The following is a 22105-nucleotide window of genomic DNA, read 5'->3' as shown; positions in this document are numbered from 1 at the left end:
ACAAAATTCTTAACACAAAATTATATTCTTTCTTCACCTGACACAAAGAATGTTGAATAATCTAAGAAAAAACTTGCTGTTTTAATGATTTTAGGCTTTGAGGCATTGTATTCTGAGACATGGGTATATTTAGATGCATCAAGACACGTGGGTTATTAAGAGTAATAATTAATGGTATATGGTAATTGAATGTTTGAAATGCTAAGTAAAATCCTCTGTCTTTTTTTTTCAGCTCATTATATGAGTATGTAACCATATCTAAGTATTGTCTGCATAAGGTGTATGCATTCAAGGATAAAAAGACCTGCTTCCTTGCTTCTTTCTCTGTGGTTCTCTCTCTCTCTCTCTCTCTCTCTCTCACACACACACACACACACACACACTCAGCTGTTAGATTGTGATAGGTTTCTTTTCTTTTTCTGCACTCAAACATGCACATTTTTTATTTTGCTGCTAAGTACCTGTCCTATTAAATATTCAGAAATAAAAGAATATAGTTTAAGATTATAACAATAAAATATATTAAAATTAATTTACAATAAAAAATGTAAGTGTACAATAAAAAATGAAAGTACTGTATCTATACCATATTTCTGTATTTTTGCAAATGTGACTGATTTTTAAAACTACAATTGATACAGGTTGAAAATGTGAAAAACTTGTTCCTGTTCCTCTTGTTCTTGTTGTTCATCTTCTTCTTCTTATAATTATTGTTGTTGTTTTTTCTACTGTCATTATTGTTAACTAAGCAGATAGATCTTATGCATTGGCAGTAAGTTGAAGCTATAGTCAAACGCTGTGCACTGGAATAGTGTGTAGGTTATGATTTGAATTCATACTGAAAGAAACATTACACATGTTCAGTATAAATCGGTACAGCAGTCTCTCCAGCGCGCACTTATTAAAGCAGCACGCTGTCACAGCTATAAGACAAGTTTGTACATCAGGTTAGAAACTTTCACTATCATATGATAATCGGGTTTAGGACAGAGTCTTTTATAATAAATGGTTCTTGGAGGTCCAAGAATTCCACTGCAGAATAATTCCTATTCAAATCCAGAGTCGATGTATTGAAACACCTCTTTATTGTTCAGGGTAAATCAGAGGCGTATGCAGATATGTGTATTAGTATATTGCGGTAATGAGGTATATTAATAGAGCAGTTTTTTTGGGGATAATATCACATGAAAGAAGAAGCTTGGTTTAGATTTACCCTAAATTTAGATTTAGATTTTACATATGTACATTATGTGCTATGCAGTGCTGCATCGAACTGAGGTCGACATTGCTATAATAATAAAAATATTATAAAAATATCAGTAGATCTAGGAAATATGACCATATTTCCTAAATCTCGCATTGATTATAATATACTACTACTGACGTATAAAGCACTTAACGGTCTTGCACCGCGAGGTGAAGACTACAGCAGGGGGCAGATCTTTCTCTTATAAAGCCCCACAGTTATGGAACAGCCTTCCAACCAGTGTTCGGGACTCGGACACAGTCTCAGTGTTCAAGTCGAGGTTGAAAACGTATTTATTTAGTCAAGCCTTTGATCAGTAGATTTTTCTTAGGTAAAGGAGCAGATCTGGAGTGATCATGGCTATAGAGTGTTTGGTGAACTGGGATATTTGTATGCTGTCGTCCCCTCACATTCACACGTTCACTCAGGTTTATTGACGGTGGTGTGGTGGGTCGTCTCTTATCCCAGAGATGCCTCATGTCTGTGTTACCTTCTGGTTCTCCCTTTTAGTTATGCTGCCATAGCGAGTCTTGCCGGAGTCCAAACTGCACAGTGACATTACTTCCATACAACAAATAGGACACTTAATAATCCATATCCTTCTCTTCTTGTCACCCTCTCTCTCTCTCTCTCTCTCTCTCTCTCTCTCTCTCTCGGTCGAGTTAAACATGCTCCTGAGGCTCCAGTGACCACTGTTCCTGCCCCTCTCCTCCGTGGATCTTCCCACTTCGTCCAGGCCTGCCTCTGGATAGTGTTCTCTCTTCAACTGGAGGCCACTCTGTGCAGCTTGGGACGGTTTCTCATCAACGCCTTGGGTGGTTCCATGAAATTCCGGAGTAAGAACGGGCGCTTTGAGGATGGATTGGACTGTAGTTAATGTCAACAGTTTCCTACACTGACTCAGGAATACAGTTCGCTTCTGATCATCATCACTGTACCCCACAACATTGTATATCGGCTTCGACATTCGGTGCAACCCAGATGAGGATGGGTTCCATCTTGAGTCTGGTTCCTCTCCAAGTTTCTTCCTTATGCCATCGCGGGGAGTTTTTCCTTGTTCATTGTTCAGTTGCTCATTAGGGACAAACTTACTTACAAAGAATATATTTACTTTTAATCACCACATTATCTGTGTAAAGCTGCTTTGAGACAATGTTCATTGTTAAAAGCGCTATACTAATAAAAATGAATTGAATTGAATTGAATAATATAATAGATAATAATAAATATGGGTGTAATTGGGGAAATATTAACAGTAGATGGTGTGGGTGTTGAAGAAAATATTGAAAAGGTAAAATAAAAAAAAAGTTTTTTCCAACACAAAACAGTTATAGACCAGCTATAGATACAGATATTTTCCTGCGTTAGTACTTTTTGTACTTTGTACTTTTTTTTTTTAAAACGCACGTCACGTTTATTATTATTCTATTTTCTTTCATCGTTCTGTTATGGTATAAATGCTCGTATCTTAAACAATCTAGCATAAAACTAGTGTCACTGGTTATAACCCTTTAAAATATAATTAAATTGCTCAATGCATTTTTACATCAATTTGACAGAAATATATGCGTCTTTACGCGTAGCGTTTGGATAATGTAATTGATTTATTTTGTATTTATTTATTCCCTATATATTATTTCCCATTAATTTCGGTTGTTTTATAGCATTTGTTACATGAATTAACTAATTTGCTTAAGCTTCTCTTAGCTTGAGTGAAGAAGGCATGAAATACATAAACATTTTTCACATAAATTACATAGATTAAAATAACTGAATTAAAAACGCAAGAAATGTGTTTCTTATTAATATTATGTTTGTTGGTGAAGGGGTCCCTGTCTGCAAGGAATTTTTAAATAATATGAAGAAATCGTATACATAAACAATAAATGGGAATCATTTGAAACAACTGGAAAAAACATCCATGACCTTACGTTGGTCGCTGCTTTGAAAGTCACAGGTCACTGTGTTTAGTTTTTTTTTTTACAATAATACACAAATAAAACGTACGCGTTTAAACTAAGTATACAAACTGTTCTATTTGGATGAATTATAACTGGCATGCAGAAATAAACCTATGTCAGTGACAATTTATTAGAATGTGCATAGAGGCGTGTTAGTGTTCAGTAGACAAACCATTGTGTGTCTGTGCTGGGTGTTTGGATATTGAAATAATATGGATATTGTACTTTGGGCACAGAGAAATATATGTGTTGGTGTGTCTGTTTTTGTGGGTATATGTGTGTTCTTCTCCCTTGTAGCCAGAGGTGATGCAATACAGTATAGGCGGCCAAAAACATTGAAAGAAACAAAACAAAAAATATAGATAAACACGAAAACAAATGTTTGTTTCACACACTTCCAATATGAAGGAATGCAAAAGCTGAAATACTGTAGAAACATAACAGGCACTATGATGTTCTTTTATTTTCCAGCCTTGCTACTAAATTCCACCTTTGGACAGTAGATGTGATCTTTTAACAAATTGCACAGAAACCCGCAGGATATGCACATATGACCACTTCTATCCACACAGGCTGCTCAGGTGCTTGTTCAGTCTCTTGTCATTTCAAAACTGGACTACTGCAGCAATCTGTTGGCAGGTCTTCCTCTGAACGCTATTCGTCCACTGCAAATGATCCAAAACGCAGCTGCCTGACTTGTGTTCAGTCTGCCCAAGTTCTCCCACACCACCCCACTGCTGCACTCCCTCCACTGGCTTCCAGTAGCTGCACGTATCAGATTCAAAACACTGATGTTTGCCTACAAGGCCAAAAAATGGACCAGCACCCTCTTACCTCAAAGACATCATCACACCTCACACTGCACCATGCTGCATGAGATCCTCCAGCACTGCTCGACTGGTACCACCTTCTTCCAGGGGAAGAGGTAAGTATACCTCAAGGCTCTTCTCTGCTCTGTCACCGAGGTGGTGGAATGAACTTCCCCTAGTCCCTGGCTATCTTCAAGCGACGGGCGACAGGACGACCTTCTTCTTCCTGAAGCACTTGAACGAGCACTTTTCCAGGTTTGCTTTGTTAAAAAAATCAATAAAAGAAAATACAATAAAAAAAAACTCTTAAAAGAGTTGGAGGCTGATTTTTCTTAAATTGTAATCTAGTGTATCAGGGTAAATGTATTCATTGCTAGAGACTCAAAGCACTTTTGTACGCCGCTCTGGACAAGGACGTCTGCTAAATGCCGCAAATGTAAATGTAAATACAGCAAGGTGGGGAGGCATCAACTGTGTAAAATACACATCCGTCACCACTGAACCTTTTTTGTCTGACAAAAGCACGACTGCTAACAAATATGTGAAAGATTTTAGTTATTAAAAAAAGTAATATAGTATAGTAATATTGTATTCAATATACTGCACTATACAATGATGTTAGGAAAACATTAAAAGCCTTTTTAATAGTCTTAAATAGTTCATAAATTAAACACATTTTGAAATCTTTTTAATTAAACGCCTAACTCACCGCAAAGTCTCAGCTTTTAATGAAAAATAAAGATCCAAACCTTTGCTTAAAGAGATGATTACCAGCAAAAACATAGATATACTATTTTTAAAAAGAATACAAAATTAAGGTTTTACAATACATTTAAGTTCTGAAAATTCTTTAGTTTATTTACTTTAAATAATAAAAATTCTAATTAACTTTCAGTGTTAAATAGAGACACCAGTTTGGCGCATGCGCTGTCCGTGGTACTGAAGAACCGCTGCAGAACTGCTGTAGGATTTTTCCACCCGTTTCACTGATAAAATGTAACCCGTGTTAATGCACTACCCAGATATCACAGCGAAGCTTGGGGAGACGTCTGGTGGAGTTAAATCTACCTATACCAAGGCCACACTAATCTTGTTTTTTTTTTTTTTTATTATCTTTCGCTATTGAGAAAACCTTGAATCATGTTTATTTGATATAACAATATTAATTAATTTAAGCCTTTACCACGATTCTCTGACCTTGCTCAGTATCCACGACGTAAAATGTAGCACGATAATATCGTTTACAAGAACAAATATTTTTTTAATTTAATTAGACTATGTTTTCTAAATTTGACTCAAGGTTTTCTATGGCTAAACAAGTAATATCTATATACTGTTGATCAAAATGCACATCCACTGTGATGGCTCCTGCTGCGTGTAAATTCAACTCTATTTTTTTTATTATTATTTTTTATTTCCAGGTTAATTACAACAAATGCACTGTCGGGAATAAATGGATAGTGTCCTCCTAGTCGCAAAATAAAGAATTATCATTGTTTCTTTAATAAGCTAAATGAAGAATGATTATTGTTTCTTTAATGATGATTTGACAATGGTTTAAACATAAAATAAAACAGAATACATAATCAGAAAACAGCAAACCAAAGCGATACTCAGTGTACAGCCGCAAATAAGAAAGATAAGAGTGACCTTGAGCTTTGCACATTTTTCCACACCTGGGTGAATGCCTTGCTCTCTTAAAAAATGCCCTCCCAGGCAAAAAAAAAAAGGCACAACATATCATTTTCACTTATACTATAATGAATAATTATCTAATATAATGTTTAGTATGGTTTTCTAGGATGAAGTAAGTCAAGGCAATATTTATTGCTCCTGTAATGATGAAAAATTCAGAGCAAAACATGAAACGCTTCTGAACTTGTATTTTTATTTTTTATTTTATATTTTTTACAGTTATGGCAGCGGTAAATTGTAGATTTGTTATGTTTCAGAAAGCAGCCACACTGTTTCAGTTCACTTTGCAACAGGATGCACTATAGTTTTTCCTAATTCATTATGAGCTGCTTTTTGTGTTGCAGATTCAAAAGATTCATTAAAGTCATGCTTTCACAGTCCCACTAGAGTAAATATAACGCATTCCTTTCTTTCAAGTACTCAAACATTATATCTAAAGCATTAGAGTCTAAAAATTAACTAAACGTAATGCGTCTGTAACATTGATTTATTCGTGTCAACCCGTTTTTTACGAGCTGAACGGGCTAACAGGCTTTACTATGGTACCGCCGCTGTAAGTGAAGCCTCTGCGTTGCCGAGTGACGCCGCATTCACACGCAGAGCACACGTCTCACTCACAAAACAAGCATCCAAGCCGTTGCCAGATCGTGCGTTTTACCCACCGACCAGAAATAATAGGGATGCTGTAGTGCAGAGATCGCAAAAGTACACGCATCGTTCATTCAATTAGAAGTACAGATACTCATGTTTTAAAACACAATAGTAAAAGTTGAAGTACTGAATACACTTTACCAACCAAGTTAAAGTAAAGAAGTCTCATCCACTTCAGCCCCATACTTATTGTTGTCTTTTACCTTGCTTGTCGTTAGTGTCGTAGGCTAGCCAAAGTCTGTGGTGCGTTACAGCCAGGAAATAATACACCAAAGGTAGGTTAGAAAAGCTATGCAATGACAAGAACTAGGTCGATGAGCTGAAAGCGGTGCGCAATGAGAAGACAAATATTGATTAAGTCACCAGATAAAAACTAAAGTAATGAGCCTGTTTGGAAAAATGTAGTAGAAAGTACAGATATTTGTGTAAAATGTAATGAGTGCAAGTAAAAAATTGTCTGAAATTAAATAGTAAAGTACTGATACCAGACAAATATGCTTAAGTACAGTAATGAAGTATTGTTGCAGTGGGATTGCAATAAACAGGTAGATTTAACCAGAGGTAGTGTGAATCTTCCAAACTGGCAACCCGAGTTCTTCTGATTTTCTGTGTGAATATGTGAATGGAGCGTGTAAAGCAGAGGATAGGACGAGACGAAGGAGGAGATGGAGGAGGAGGTGAAAACTTAGATTGTGCATACTATACAAATAATTCCCTCAGATCTCAGTCACAGCTACAAACCGAACTGCACGTCTGGAGAGACTCAGTGTATCTGCTAATCTACTGATGTCTGGAAATATAGAGAACTTCATGTGAGGGTTTTTATTTTGCACGTTTTTGGATATAATGTGTTAGTTATATATTACAATTAGTTTTCTATTCTAATGGACGCTGCATGAAGTTTTATATTTAATAAATATTTGTGGCAATCTTGACGTGCTGAAATAAGGGTAAAAATTGTATACTAGTTGGAATATTTGAAAGGGGTGTTTTGTAAACCTTGTGCACCTGTGAATGCATAAACACATTCATAAATGTCAAACAATACAAGACTTTGTGACATATTAGGGGCAAATATTGATTTTTATTTTACTATTGTTAAAGACATTAGAATGGAGTTACCAGGAATTATAACGGATTTTCTGCAGCTATCGAAGGAGAAAATTTTGCTGTTTTGCCTTGCGGTCTCGGTCGCGGTCCACTTGCTGGCCGGTTTGGTGCGCCACTGGAGCGTGCGGACTTTACCGGGGCCGTTTTCGTGGCCGATCGTCGGTAATGCACCGCAAATGGGCAACTACCCGCACATTTACTTTACGCGCATGGCGCAGCAATACGGCAACGTGTTTCAGATCAAGCTCGGCAACCGGCCCGTGGTGGTCCTTAACGGCGACGCCATCCGACAGGCGCTCGTGCAGAAGGGTGTGGATTTCGCCGGCAGACCCGATTTCGCCTCTTTCCGCTTCATATCGGGCGGTCGCAGCATGGCATTCGGTAATTACAGCGAATGGTGGAAGGTGCACCGACGGGTAGCGCAAGCCACAGTGCGCAAGTTTACCACGGGAAACCCGGACACCAAGAAAGCCATCGAGAACCACGTCGCGAGTGAGGTGAAAGAGCTGATCGAGCTGTTCTTGCGCGAAACGCGCGCGCACGGCTACTTCCAGCCGCACCACTACCTCGTGGTGTCCACTGCGAACATCATAAGCGCCTTGTGCTTCGGGAAACGATACTCGCACGACGACGCCGAGTTTCAGCAGGTGGTGGGGCGCAACGACAAGTTCACGATGACAGTGGGCGCCGGCAGCATCGTGGACGTAATGCCGTGGCTCCAGTACTTTCCCAACCCCATCAAGACACTGTTCGACCAGTTCAAGGAACTCAACGTAGAGTTCTATGAATTCATGCTGGCCAAGGTTGTGGAGCACCGCAAGACCATGGAGCCGAGCATCGTCCGGGACATGACGGACGCGCTCATAATGACGCTGGACCGCGGCAAGTCTGGGCCCCCCGGCGTCCTACTGGATGGGAAATACGTGCCCCCGACCATAGGGGATATCTTCGGCGCGAGCCAAGACACCACTTCCACCGCGCTGCAGTGGATTCTTCTGTTGCTCGTGAGGTAAATGTCATGGTGTCTTTTTGGTCTCATTTATTCATATAGTACTGGTGGCGCATACACAGTTTTGGTATTTCTTTTATTTCAAACTTTGGTCAGTCATTTTAGAATCCAAGTAATATTTTTTTAATCACTCCGGTGTCTGCACTAATGTAAACTCTTCCACTATAACTAAGAATTGTAATGGCTTAATTAGGATGAATTTTAAAATGTAAAATAAAAAAAAAAACACAAATTTGATCACAACTGAAATCATTTTGAAATATTTCTTTTTGAATAAATAAATAAATTAAATTAAAGAATAAATAAATTGCTGGTCAACATGCATCATGGCACGTAAGGACAAGTGAATTGTGTACTAGATCAATATAAATATGTCTATAAATAAAAAGCAGCTAAATGAACAGAGCACAATGTGAAAATGAATGCTTCTAAAGAATAATGTTTGAAAAGTCGAATCTTACATATATGTGTAACAGGAGGAGAAGAGAAAGGCGGCTACAGAGCCCATGCCTGGGAACACTGAAACAAGAGCTTGCCAATCAGAGCAAGACGAACAGAACAAACTAGAGCAGTGTTCACAGACATCCTCAGCGAGAGGATTCTGTCTTTCTTTTTCTTTTTTTTCTTTTTATAACTCTAACACATATCCATGACTGAACACCATGTTAAAAACAACCACTTCACTACAGAATTCTTGATGAGTAAATATTGTTTGTGTCCCCTGAGTAAATAAACATTTTTCTAGCCAAAAATTGGTTCCATATATCCCTCTTTTGCTTGTTCTGTAGTGGAGTACAAGACAAGTTCTACTTTGGTACTACAAAGCTCAACAAGAACACACTATGCCCACTAATATAGCCTGTTTCTCAATTTATAGGTATCCAGATATTCAGAAGACACTTCAGGAGGAAGTGGACAGAGTCGTAGGCAGAAATCGTCCACCTTCCATCCAGGACCAACCGAATCTCCCATATGTGATGGCTTTCATCTATGAGATGATGCGTTTCAGCAGTTTCATCCCTGTGACAATCCCTCACAGCACAACTGCAGACACATCCATTAATGGATATCCCATTCCCAAAGATACTGTGGTTTTCATCAATCAGTGGTCACTTAACCATGATCCAAGAAAGTGGGATCAGCCTGAGGTCTTTAACCCACTGCGCTTCCTGGATGAGGGGGGGGAACTAAACAAAGATATGACTGGCAATGTTTTAATCTTCTCTATGGGAAAGAGGAGGTGTATTGGAGAGGAGCTGTCCAAAATGCAGCTCTTCCTCTTCATTACACTTCTGATACACCAGTGCCACTTTACAGTAGATAAACAACCCACTATGGACTGCATGTATGGGCTAACACTGAAGCCCAACCCATTCAAAGTAGCCGTAACTCTGCGTGACTGATTGCATGGAACAAAAAAGGAGAGCTGACCATCTTCTTGAGCAGTGTTTGAATGAAGATTATAAATGAACTATGAACACTAACTCAACTAAAAACTCACAACAATTGTTCAACAAAATGGTTAAAAACTGAACATTTTAACCAGCGGATTAGGTTAAATGTCTTTAGTATCAGTTTTAGGGGAACACATTGCTATTAGCATCTAACCCTTTGTACAAAGATGCTGTGTAACAGGGTAAAAAATATCCCGTAAGTGTGATCAAACCATACAGCATACATTACACATTAAAACATTACACATTAAAGAGTGCAATCCTATCATTATATATTTATACACACATTAAAAGTCAGTTTTTGAACTGCAACAAATGGGTTAAAAGTTTCATAAAGAAAAGTAAAATCAGAGAATATTCACATCATTGCCTCCACATCATTAATTAAGATCTTAGCAGTAATTTACATTTCCAGCATTTGGCAGATGCCCTTATCCAGAGTGACTTACATTTATATTATCTCTAGTACAACTGAGCAGCCATGGGCTAAGGGCCATGATCAGGGTCCCAGAAGTGGCAGCTGGGATTTGAACTCATGACCTTCGGATCCAGGTCCAATACCTTAACCACTAAGCTACCACCGCCAAATTTAGCTTACAAACGTTTCCTTTTGTGCCAAACTGTAACTTTAATCCTAAAAACAAGGGAAAATATAGTTGTTATTATAAAGACTAATTTGTCCACATAGAACACAAGAGATGCTACAAAAGATTTACCCTTTTTATTGAATAGAACACAGATGGCAAATACACTTTTTTTTCTAAGGTTGTCTGTAAGGTTACATTAAAAACTAGAGAGAAATTTGAGCTAACGTAAAAAGTCTAATTGGTGAACTCCTCCTAAGTCCTCATTTTGGTGCTGTAGACATCTCCAAGCAAACAAAAAGTCCTTGTTAATTCAGGAATAAAACAAAATCATTAGGGACACTGCATCGATTTACCAATCAATACAATGCACTATTCATTCCCCTAAAAACATTGAGACATAACCCAATCCTCACTCAAACTAATGCCTATGGTTTTAACTAGGCACATTTGTTTAATGTATGAAACATGAAGGTGGCCTAAGGTATAATAAACAATGAAGCAGACATTTTTTATCAGGTAAAACATAATGTATGTGTATAATAACATGTTAATATATTTATGTAATAACACTCTGGCAATTCATTGTGATTTAAAGTTAAACTATATAACTATGTCATTTGTGCCATGTAAACATAAATGCACTGACACAATATAGCAAGGCAAAGTTTAAATCTCTTGTAGAGCCCATGCCTGTCCACCTGTTTTCACCTGTAATCATGCTTGTCCACATCTAATCATGCCTGCATTCTAATAGACACCTGTAGCATCTTGTAGAATGCAGTAGTGATTAGAGATGGTAACAGGGGTGTGTCAGGACTCTAAAGATTGTCATTGTTCTATATTGACATTGGATTGTCTACATTTCCTCAGAAGTTGATAGCTGAGCCCTGATTATTTTCTGGGTGCTGCTGACTGTTGCAGGGCATGTCTTTATATGGTAGTGTAGCTGGTGTTTAGTCGTTATAATAATGTAGAAGAAGATATTGAGCAATCCTCACAGATCAGCAAATTTATAGACAAAGAGACTGATCAGCCATGAATCCTGGAAAAACTATTAATCTTTTGGAGATTCTCTGACTCAGTCATTTAGCAGGTCACCTGACAGGTGCGACTGTAGCAAGAACATTAATGTTATTTAATTCTCCTGGCAATGGCTTTAATATTAATGCAGATTAGTGTATATTAATCTACACATGTACTACTATATATTTCAATGATTCCTTCTTGTTTTTTACTTTCTGTTTTTCAATCTTCAAGAGTCAGCATATTGGGCTAATAAGTATTAATTAATAAGTGTTAGCATCATAAATCATTCACTAATTGCTTACATTAAAATTTCTGAGATACTGTAACTGCTGTAGCTAACATATTTGAATAAAATATTCCTATACTTCTATTGTAATATTACCCCAATTCCAAGAAAGTTGGGATGCAGTGTAAAATGTAAATAAAAAATCAGTATGTAATGATTTGCAAATCTCATAAACCAATAGTTTATTCACAATTAAATGTAGAAAACATATAAACATTTAAACTGATGAAATTTATAATTTTAGGGAAAAAAAGGTAATTTAAATTTTAATGTGATGGCTGCAAGACATCCAAGACTGGAAAATGTTCAGAATAATGTTCCTCCATATGAAATTGCAAAGACTTGAATATCTCATCATCTACAGTAGAAATCATCCAAAGATTCAAAGTCAAAAGTATCAGTGGTGATAATCCAGATGGGCCCCTCTTCTTTACCAGAGATGCAGTGTCCATGGGTTCCAAAAACATTTTACATTTCCATTGGTCTGGAGTTTTACTACTTTTTGAAATTAGGGTTGTATAGATATTTATAAAAGAATAATGACAGGGTAGTATGAACATTATTTTCAGATAAATTGTATGATCATATTAAAAATTATATATGTAAAGCATAGCATTCTTTAAATGAGTTTTAAACACAAATGCCATTTTGCCTAGTGAGTCTCAACACTGAAGAAGAGAAAGACTTTATATGCAATTACAGTGAGGAAAATAAGTATTTGAACACCCTGCTATTTTGCAAGTTCTCCCACTTAGAAATCATGGAGGGGTCTGAAATTGTCATTGTAGGTGCATGTCCACTGTGAGAGACATAATCTAAAAAAAAAAAATCCAGAAATCACAATATATGATTTTTAAAGTATTTATTTGTATGATACAGCTGCAAATAAGTATTTGAACACCTGTCTATCAGCTAGAATTCTGACCCTCAAAGACCTGTTAGTCTGCCTTTAAAATGTCCACCTCCACTACATTTATTATCCTAAATTAGATGCACCTGTTTGAGGTCGTTAGCTGCATAAAGACACCTGTCCACCCATACAATCAGTAAGAATCCAACTACTAACAAGGCCAAGACCAAAGAGCTGTCCAAAGACACTAGAGACAAAATTGTACACCTCCACAAGGCTGGAAAGGGCTACGGGGAAATTGCCAAGCAGCTTGGTGAAAAAAGGTCCACTGTTTGGAGCAATTATTAGAAAATGAAAGAAGATAAACATGACTGTCAATCTCCCTCGGACTGGGGCTCCATGCAAGATCTCACCTCGTGGGGTCTCAATGATCCTAAGGAAGGTGAGAAATCAGCCCAGAACTACACGGGAGGAGCTGGTCAATGACCAGAAAAGAGCTGGGACCACCGTTTCATGGGAGAAAGTCATGTGGTCAGATGAGACTAAAATAGAACTTTTGGTTCATAATTCCACTAAACGTGTTAGGAGGAAGAAGAATGATGAGTACCATCCCAAGAACACCATCCCTACTGTGAAGCATGGGGGTGGTAGCATCATGCTTTGGGGTGTTTTTCTGCACATGGGACAGGGCGACTGCACTGTATTAAGGAGAGGATGACTGGGGCCATGTATTGCGAGATTTTGGGGAACAACCTCCTTCCCTCAGTTAGAGCATTGAAGATGGGTCGAGGCTGGGTCTTCCAACATGACAATGACCAAGCACACAGCCAGGATAACCAAGGAGTGGCTCTGTAAGAAGCATATCAAGGTTCTGGCGTGGCCTAGCCAGTCTCCAGACCTAAACCCAATAGAGAATCTTTGGAGGGAGCTCAAACTCTGTGTTTCTCAGCGACAGGCCAGAAACCTGACTGATCTAGAGAAGATCTATGTGGAGGAGTGGGCCAAAATCCCTCCTGCAGTGTGTGCAAACCTGGTGAAAAACTACAGGAAACGTTTGACCTCTGTAATTGCAAACAAAGGCTACTGTACCAAATATTAACATTGACTTTCTCAGGTGTTCAAATACTTATTTGCAGCTGTATCATACAAATAAATAGTTAAAAAATCATATATTGTGATTTCTGGATTTATTTTTTTTTAGATTATGTCTCTCACAGTGGACATGCACCTACCATGACAATTTCAGACCCCTCAATGATTTCTAAGTGGGAGAACTTGCAAAATAGCAGGGTGTTCAAATACTTATTTTCCTCACTGTATAATTGTACAAAGGTGCTTATTAATTACAGTTTGCCAATGTTCTCTTTGTTTTGTGTACAATTGATTGTAGATCCTACAGGAGAACTTATGCATTGATAGATCTTTTAAAGTCATATTAGCAGCTGTGTTGGTAGACTCACATTTTTCTCAACCATAGCTAATAAATCATTTATATTTTAACCTTACATATTCAAACAAACCACTAATGATACAATGAAAGCCAGCCAATGATGAACAACATGCTTAGTCTTCAAATATCCCAATAGTGGCCCTTTATAATCCTTAAAAAACTTTCAATCTTTTATCATTAGCTCTAAGTTAGCACTGCCACATCCATGTCAACTATTCAACTACAGTCAAACATATAATTTATTATTTGGGCACTTTAAATCATTTTTGGCAGTTTTTCGACATGGGAAACTATCTCTAAACCTTTTAAATATGATTTTTAAATCATATTTAATGAAAATCATGATTTTCAAAAATGTTTAAAAGATACAAAATGGCTCATTTAGGTGTTTGAGATTCGACTCATTTAGGCCACTAAAAGTAATCAAAACAGCATCAATGTGCCCTGGACTAGATTCTGCAAATCCCTGGAACTGTACTCAAGCAATAAGCATGATGAATAATCATTCCTTCATCAATTAGATACTATACACTGCAAACCAATAGAATTAATATGACTGATAATTTTTATTATATGATGAAATATCTAAGTAGCTTTTTTTATAGAATGACCCAAACCTCAGGGCACAAGGTTTAGATGCAACAAGAATATTGGGCAACAAGGCATTTGACAGCAGTATAAATATATGAGTGTGCTGCAGCCAGTTATGTGCTTTTATCTTTATCATCTATGTGGTGTTTACAGTTCATGACAGGTCCTCTGATATGTGAACACTCAAGAATGTCAAGCTTGCACGCTAACATGCCTCCATTAATGCAGATTGGAGCATTAACTCTGACACTTTTCCTGAAGTCACTGATAAGCTTCTTGGTCTTGTTGGTGTTGACAAACATTTAGATGACGTTATAGGAGAACACTGCATAAAGCATATGAGTCACAAAAATCTGCCACATGTGTTTGACCTGTGCCTAAGTTGAGATTTGGTGACTGTGAACATCTGTCACTGTAAATGCACTCATGTTTTAAACAATTAAGCCTGAGCTTAAGCTTGCAGCAGGCTACCAATCAGGGTAGAGCGCACGTCCTGGTTTGAACTTGTTTTGATTGCAGCTTCATGGTATCTATTTTGCACGAACATACAGTTCAGGATTAGTTTAACAGCAAGCATTTGAGAGTAATAAATGATGGAAGAAACTTTCGAATCTAACTTGCTATATCACCTGTGGCATTATTTGCTCATGATAATTTTAATAGATATCAATCAGTGTTTGACTCATTAATATCATTCTATTAATAGATTGGTGTACTAAGAATAACATTAGAGTCTTTTTACATACACTGAGTTGATTAAGAAAGAGTCATGTGACAAAAATGCTAATAGGACATTATAGCCATAATAAATTACAGTACTTTGAATACTTAAGTACATTTAAATATTTATTTTCTGGAGTAATATTTCTAGTGTATTTCTACTTTAACTCAAGTACATGGTATGTGTACTTTGTCCACCACTGCTGACTAGTGTGCTCTCTGACGATCCAATCAAAGGACATGAAAATGTTGATGTTACTGTATGCCTGCTAGTTGGCCTCGGTATTGTCAACTCAAAATCTGATTGGTTAAAGCAACAGCTACAAGCAACATGTACTTTATACTACAGGTGCCACCACTGCTGATTCTGTAGGCCTCACAGCAGAATTTTTTTGTACCTGGCAACATGTGATGTGATTGCTGAAATTAAGAGAATAGATTAATGGGCATAATTGAATACACATTTATGGACAAAAATATATTAAAATATTCAGTGTGTTTAGGACAGCAGAGAAGGCCTTGCTGGCCCTCATGGCCCACCGCTGTATCATATCATATAAATATCATAAGTCACTTCAAAAACATACAATACAATCAACATAATGTGTCTATATGAGCAAATATATAATTACATTTTTCCTTCTGCACAGTGATGAGGATTGTTATTAAGGTAAAAAATTTGCATCTGTGTACTAATCAGGACAAAATATATATATATTTTTAAATATACTTTAATATACAAAAAAAAAGGATCAATAACTAATTAATCTATCCACTGTATACAAAATATAATCTATAATCAATATACTTTTTTATGAAAAAAAAAGGTATTTATAAACTAATAACTAATAATAAGGGAGGGGCTATATCAAGGGGGTCATTAATTTCTTGAGTTGACTGTATGCTAGTGAGTGTATTTTTAAATGTGCTGTAATGGTACTATTATAAGTAGCATTTATATACAGTGTGGTCAGATAAAAAAGGAAGCATTTAGGACAGACCTTTCCCTGCTCTGTAGCTTATCTTGACTCCCAGAATATCCTGTTCTTGATCAACCAGGGACTTCCAGCCAGGCTGCCAATCCTTAGTACGTGACAATCGCAGATAGAGCCAGCTGATTACTGATGCATCAACACCCCTATGTCTCGCCCTCTCTACTGAAAGAAAAATACAAAATAAAACATTTGCACAAGAGAAGAGACATTGATATCTCTAGATAAAAAAAAGGCACATTTGCTCTTTGCATATTTGGCTTTTTTACTTAGAGATAGCTAGGAGCTAGTAATTGGTACTGTATTATTACCCGGAACCTCATGTGTTTATTCCTATGATGCAGTGCAGTGGCTTGCTCTTGGGTTTGTGTACAGGAAGGCACACCTCTTGCACATATGCACTCGTTCTTGAACCAGTGAAGAGAGACTCGAATGTGATTGCTTAGGATAAGAATGCATGTCAAGAAGATAAAACTCTGATTAATAATTTCATCTGGAAGAACACACAATGTTTGCCTGTCACATACTGTAGTTAGGCCTAGTAAGACCTATATTTGCAAGGCTGTATGACACATTGGCTAATTGAAAACCTGCATGAATAAGCAAATGCACAAGTGTGCACAAAAAAACGAACATACAAAAAAACAGTAACAGACCACAATACAATCACCTGCTCTTGACATCTTTCTTTTTCTACATACGCAGCTGCAGTATAAGTTTAATCAAAAGAAGCACATTCATGATCTCATAAACTCAAGGTTTCTTTCCACAATATGCATATGGATCAATTCTGGAAAAGTGTAGAATGTTAATGTATTATGAAATTAATGTGCCAATCCTTTCTATAAAAGCTAATCAATAAATTTTTAGTAAGATTGTTACATAAAAAACATAGCATTGTCACATAAAACATTACAGTTGTCAAGGGTGCAATTAAACCATAAGGAAAAATCATGGACAACGCCTATGACATTTCAACTGACAAAAATATAATAATAAAAAAAAAAGCATATCCTTTAATGGAAAGTGCTATTGGAAGCTTAACTGTGACACTGATTAACTTTTAGCCGTTTGAAGTAGTGTCCATATACTTAGCCACTTGGGGAAAGTAGCTGCACAAAGGTGAACAGGTCACTTCCCTTTGGAGCTGACAGCTAGACAATGATGGCCTCCTGTCAGCATACTCTGTAATTGCTTCCTGCTCATATGTCCATTGCGTGAGAGAGAGAAAAGGCAGGGAGAGAGAGCGCAGCAGAGATTCGACTGCTATCAGCCAGCGATTCAAACAGTTTTGTTTTGTATATCAGATGTATATCAGGGCTTCCTTTTGTGAAGGGGGGAGTGAGTTTATTTATCATTTTCATTACAGTCCTGGGAGTTACAGTAATAAATCACAGGTTAAGTAAATAAGTAATTATGTAAAGGACATACATTGTGTGTGTATGTATATATATATATATATATATATATATACACACATACAGTGGCAGGCAGTCAGGGAAGCCTTCTCTGCTGGCCTAAACACTATCAGAAGCACTGACCTACATTTACAACCTAAATTCTAATATTTGTTCCATGACATTGTATTAATTTATTCCCAACAGTTTATTCTCTTCATTTCATAGCATTTCTCTTAGCTGCACTGCTTCCAGTACGTGTATGTTAGATTTTTTGTCCAATCAGATTTCAGCCTCTATGTGCTGCCATGTCAATCTAATCTGACCAAGGCCTGCAATGTCTGTTCTGTTGGCCTTTTTTTAAACCATAGTCTCCTTTATAAATAGCTCTGTTTCTTTAACAAACTATTTTTTTTTTTCTCACAGGTCCAGCTAACTGGCCAAGAGTAGCATCAGCATTTTTCCATCCTTTTATTGGTTGGTCAGAGGAAAACTATTACAGCCAAGTTCGACTGGCAAAACTCCATACTATGCTGTCCTCTACATCTGCCCCTTTTAAACCAACTACCTGCATAAATTCCTTCACCACATGCATAAACCTTCTCCTTATCCTTCCTCTTTCCCTCCTTCCTGGTGGCTCTATCCTTAGCATTCTTCTACCAATATACCCCATGACCCTTCTCTGCACATGTCCAAATCATGTCACTCGGGCCTCTCTCACTTTGTCCAGAAAACATCCTACATGCACTCTCCCTAATTAACTCGTTTCTAATCTTGTTCATCCGCATCACTCCCAATGAGAGCCTCAACATCTTCAGCTTTGCTTCGTCTTCTGTCTTTTACTTAATGCCACTGTCTCTAAACCATACAACATCGCAGGTCTCACCACAGTCCTATAAACTTTCCCTTTCACTCTCACAGATACTCTTCTATCACAAATCCCGCCTGACACTCTTCTCCAACCACTCCACCCTGCCTTCACTCTTTTCTTCACTTTTCTAACACACGCTATTACATTGCACTATTGACCCCAGGTACTTACACTCAGCCACCTTCTCCACCTCTTCTCCCTGCAACTGCACCACTTCACTGCCCTCCCTCTCATTCACACACCTGTACTCTCTCTTACTCCTAGTGACTTCCATTCCCATTCTCTCCAGCATGTACCTCAACCTCTCCAGGCTCTTCTTAACCTGCTCCCTACTTTCACCACAAATCACAATATCATCCGCAAACATCATAGTCCCCAGAGACTTCTGTCTGACCTCGTCTGTCAACCTGTCCATCACCACTGCAAACAAGAAAGGGCTTAGAGCTGATCCTTGATGCAATCCAACCTCCACCTTAAACCAGTCTGTCTTTCCTAGTGCAGACTTCACTGCTGTTACACTGTCCTCATACATGTCCCGCACCACCCTCACATACTTCTCTGCCACACCTGTCTTCCTCACACAATACCGCAACTCCTCTCTCGGCACCCTGTCGTACACTTTCTCTAAATCCACAAACACACAATGCAACTCCTGCTGACCTTCTCTATACTTCTCCATTAACATTCTCAAAGCAAATAATGCGCCTGTAGTGCTTGTTCTCGGCATAAAACCATACTATTGTTTTAGAGATGGTCACCTCTTCTCCGCTGAACCTGCTCCTTACTCTCACAAAAAGTTTCAATATCATCTGCAAACATCATAGTCCATGAAGACTCCTGTCTGCCTCGTCTGTCAACCTGTCCATCACAACTGCAAACAGTAAAGGGCTTAGAGCCGATCCTTGATGCAATCCAACCTCCACCTTAAACCAATCTGTCTTTCCTAATGCACACTTCACTGCTGTTACACTGTCCTCATACATGTACTGCACCACCCTCACATACTTCTCTGCCACACCTGACTTCCTCACACAATATCACAATTCCACTCTTGGCACCCTGTCGTACGCTTTCTCTACATCAACAAACACACAAGCCAACTCCTTCTGACCTTCTCTATACTTCATTAACATTCTCAAAGCAAATACTGCATCTGTAGTGCTTGCTCTCAGTATGAAATCATACTGTTGCTCACAGATGGTCAACTCTTCCCTCACCCTGGCTTCCACTACTCTTTCCCATAACTTCATAATGTGACTGATCAACTTTATTCCCCTGTAGTTACTGCAGGTCTGCACATCTCTCTTATTCTTAAAAACTGGCACCAGCACACTCCTTCTCCATTCCTCATGCATCCTCTCACCTTCCAAAATTTTGTTATAAACTCTTTTGCCATCTCTCCTAAACATCTTAAACAGCTTCTACTGGTATGCCATCTGGTTCTACTGACTTTCCACTCTTCCTCCTTACTAATCCCATCCACTTCCTGCTTCACCATCTCCACATCATCCAACCTTCTCTCTCTCTCATTTTCCTTATTAATCAAATGCTCAAAATACTCCTTCCACCTTCTCAACACATTTCCATCTCCATTCTTTATTGTTCTAACTTGCAGCACATCCTTCCCAGCTCTGTACCTCTGCCTGGCCAATCGGTACAAATCCGTTTCTCCTTCCTTAGTGTCCAACTTCTCATACAGCTCCTCATATGCCTTTTCCTTGGCTGTTGCTAAATCCCTCTTTACCTGCTGCCGCATCTCCTTGTACTCCTGCCTACTTTTCTCATCACTCTGTCAATCCCAATCCTGCCAAACTGTAGATTAATGAGAAAAAATTTACGTGCATCAGGTTGCAAAATAAAATTAAATATAGTGAATACTTTCTGAATGCACTGTGTATATATGGTGTATAATAAATAAATAAATAGTGTGTGATATATATATATATATAGACACACACACACACACACACACACACACACAGTCGTGAAAAAAAGTGTTTGCCCCTTCCTGATTTCTTTTTTTTTTTGCATGTTTGTCACTTTAATGTTAGTAAATATTAGTAAAAGATAACAGAAGTGAATACAACATGCAGTTTTAAAATAAAGATTTTTATTATTGAGGGAAAACAAAATATAAAACTACATGTGTGAAAAAGTGTTTGCCACACCTGAGTTCAATTTCTCTAGCCGAACCCAGGCCTGATTACTGCCACACCTGTTCACAATCAAGAAATCTCCAAGACGAAAAACACTGCTGAGGAAAAAGAACATAAAGGCTTGTCTCAGTTTTGCCAGAAAACATCTTGATGATCCCCAAGACTTTTAAGAAAATATGTCTTGGACGGACAAGACTAAAGTTTAACTTTTTGGAAGTGTGTGTCCCATTACATCTTGCTTAAAAGTAACACAGCATTTTGGAAAAAGATCATCATAACAAAAGTAAAATATGGTGGTGGTAGTGTGATGGTCTGGGGCTGTTTTGCTGCTTCAGGACCTGAAAGACTTGCTTTGATAAATGGAACCATGAATTCTGCTGTTTACCCAAAAAATCCTGAAGGAGAATGTCTGGCCATCTGTTCGTGACCTCAAGCTGAAGTGAACTTGGGTTCTGCAGCAGGACAATGATCCAAAACACACCAGCTAGTCCACCTCTGAATGGCTGAAGAAAAACAAAATGAAGACTTTGGAGTGGCCTAGTCAAAGTCCTGACCTGAATCCTATTGAAATGCTGTGGCATGACCTTAAAAGGCAGTTTATGCTCAAAAACCCTCCAATGTGGCTGAATTACAACAATTTTGCATAAATGAGTGACCAAAATTCCTCCACAGTGCTGTAACAGACTCATTGCAATTTATCGCAAATGCTTGATTGCAGTTGTTGCTGCTGAGGGTGGCCCAACACTTTTTACACAGCGCCATGTAGTTTTTTATTTTACCAAGTATTTTTATTAATGCTGATTTTTTCTGTAACATGCATAAGTAAATTTATTCTGTAAAATTAATACATTTTACAAAAAAAATTACTAGTTGCAAAATAACAAAATAAAACAAACAAAAAAAACGCCACTGCTTATAATAGGGCCTGGGATCATATACAGGGAGTGCAGAATTATTAGGCAAATGAGTATTTTGACCACATCATCCTCGTTATGCATGTTGTCTTACTCCAAGCTGTATAGGCTGGAAAGCCTACTACCAATTAAGCATATTAGGTGATGTGCATCTCTGTAATGAGAAGGGGTGTGGTCTAATGACATCAACACCCTATATCAGGTGTGCATAATTATTAGGCAACTTCCTTTCCTTTGGCAAAATGGGTCAAAAGAAGGACTTGACAGGCTCAGAAAAGTCAAAAATAGTGAGATATATTGCAGAGGATGCAGCAGTCTTAAAATAGCCAA

General features: G+C 37.8%; 1 protein-coding gene across 1 annotated transcript; it reads left to right on the top strand.

The window, feature by feature from the left end:
- The first annotated feature begins 7017 nt into the window (after positions 1–7017).
- Positions 7018–11991, top strand: LOC124378272 (cytochrome P450 1B1). Its single transcript, XM_046837853.1, has 2 exons — positions 7018–8481; positions 9359–11991. Exons 1-2 carry the CDS (start codon positions 7397–7399, stop codon positions 9882–9884), a joined length of 1611 nt encoding a protein of 536 aa, XP_046693809.1. The 5' UTR covers positions 7018–7396; the 3' UTR covers positions 9885–11991.
- Positions 11992–22105: the final 10114 nt, after the last annotated feature.

The sequence above is a fragment of the Silurus meridionalis genome, chromosome 2, assembly GCF_014805685.1.
Source record: "Silurus meridionalis isolate SWU-2019-XX chromosome 2, ASM1480568v1, whole genome shotgun sequence".
Lineage (NCBI taxonomy): Eukaryota > Metazoa > Chordata > Actinopteri > Siluriformes > Siluridae > Silurus > Silurus meridionalis.
This window is presented reverse-complemented; position numbering and strand designations above follow the sequence as displayed.

Bases quoted from the DNA above. Each gene is read 5' to 3' on its own strand.
- LOC124378272 (XM_046837853.1), top strand. From the start codon at position 7,397: ATGTCAAACAATACAAGACTTTGTGACATATTAGGGGCAAATATTGAT. The intron at 8,482-9,358 runs GTAAATGTCATG...CTCAATTTATAG, and splicing joins ATTCTTCTGTTGCTCGTGAG to GTATCCAGATATTCAGAAGA.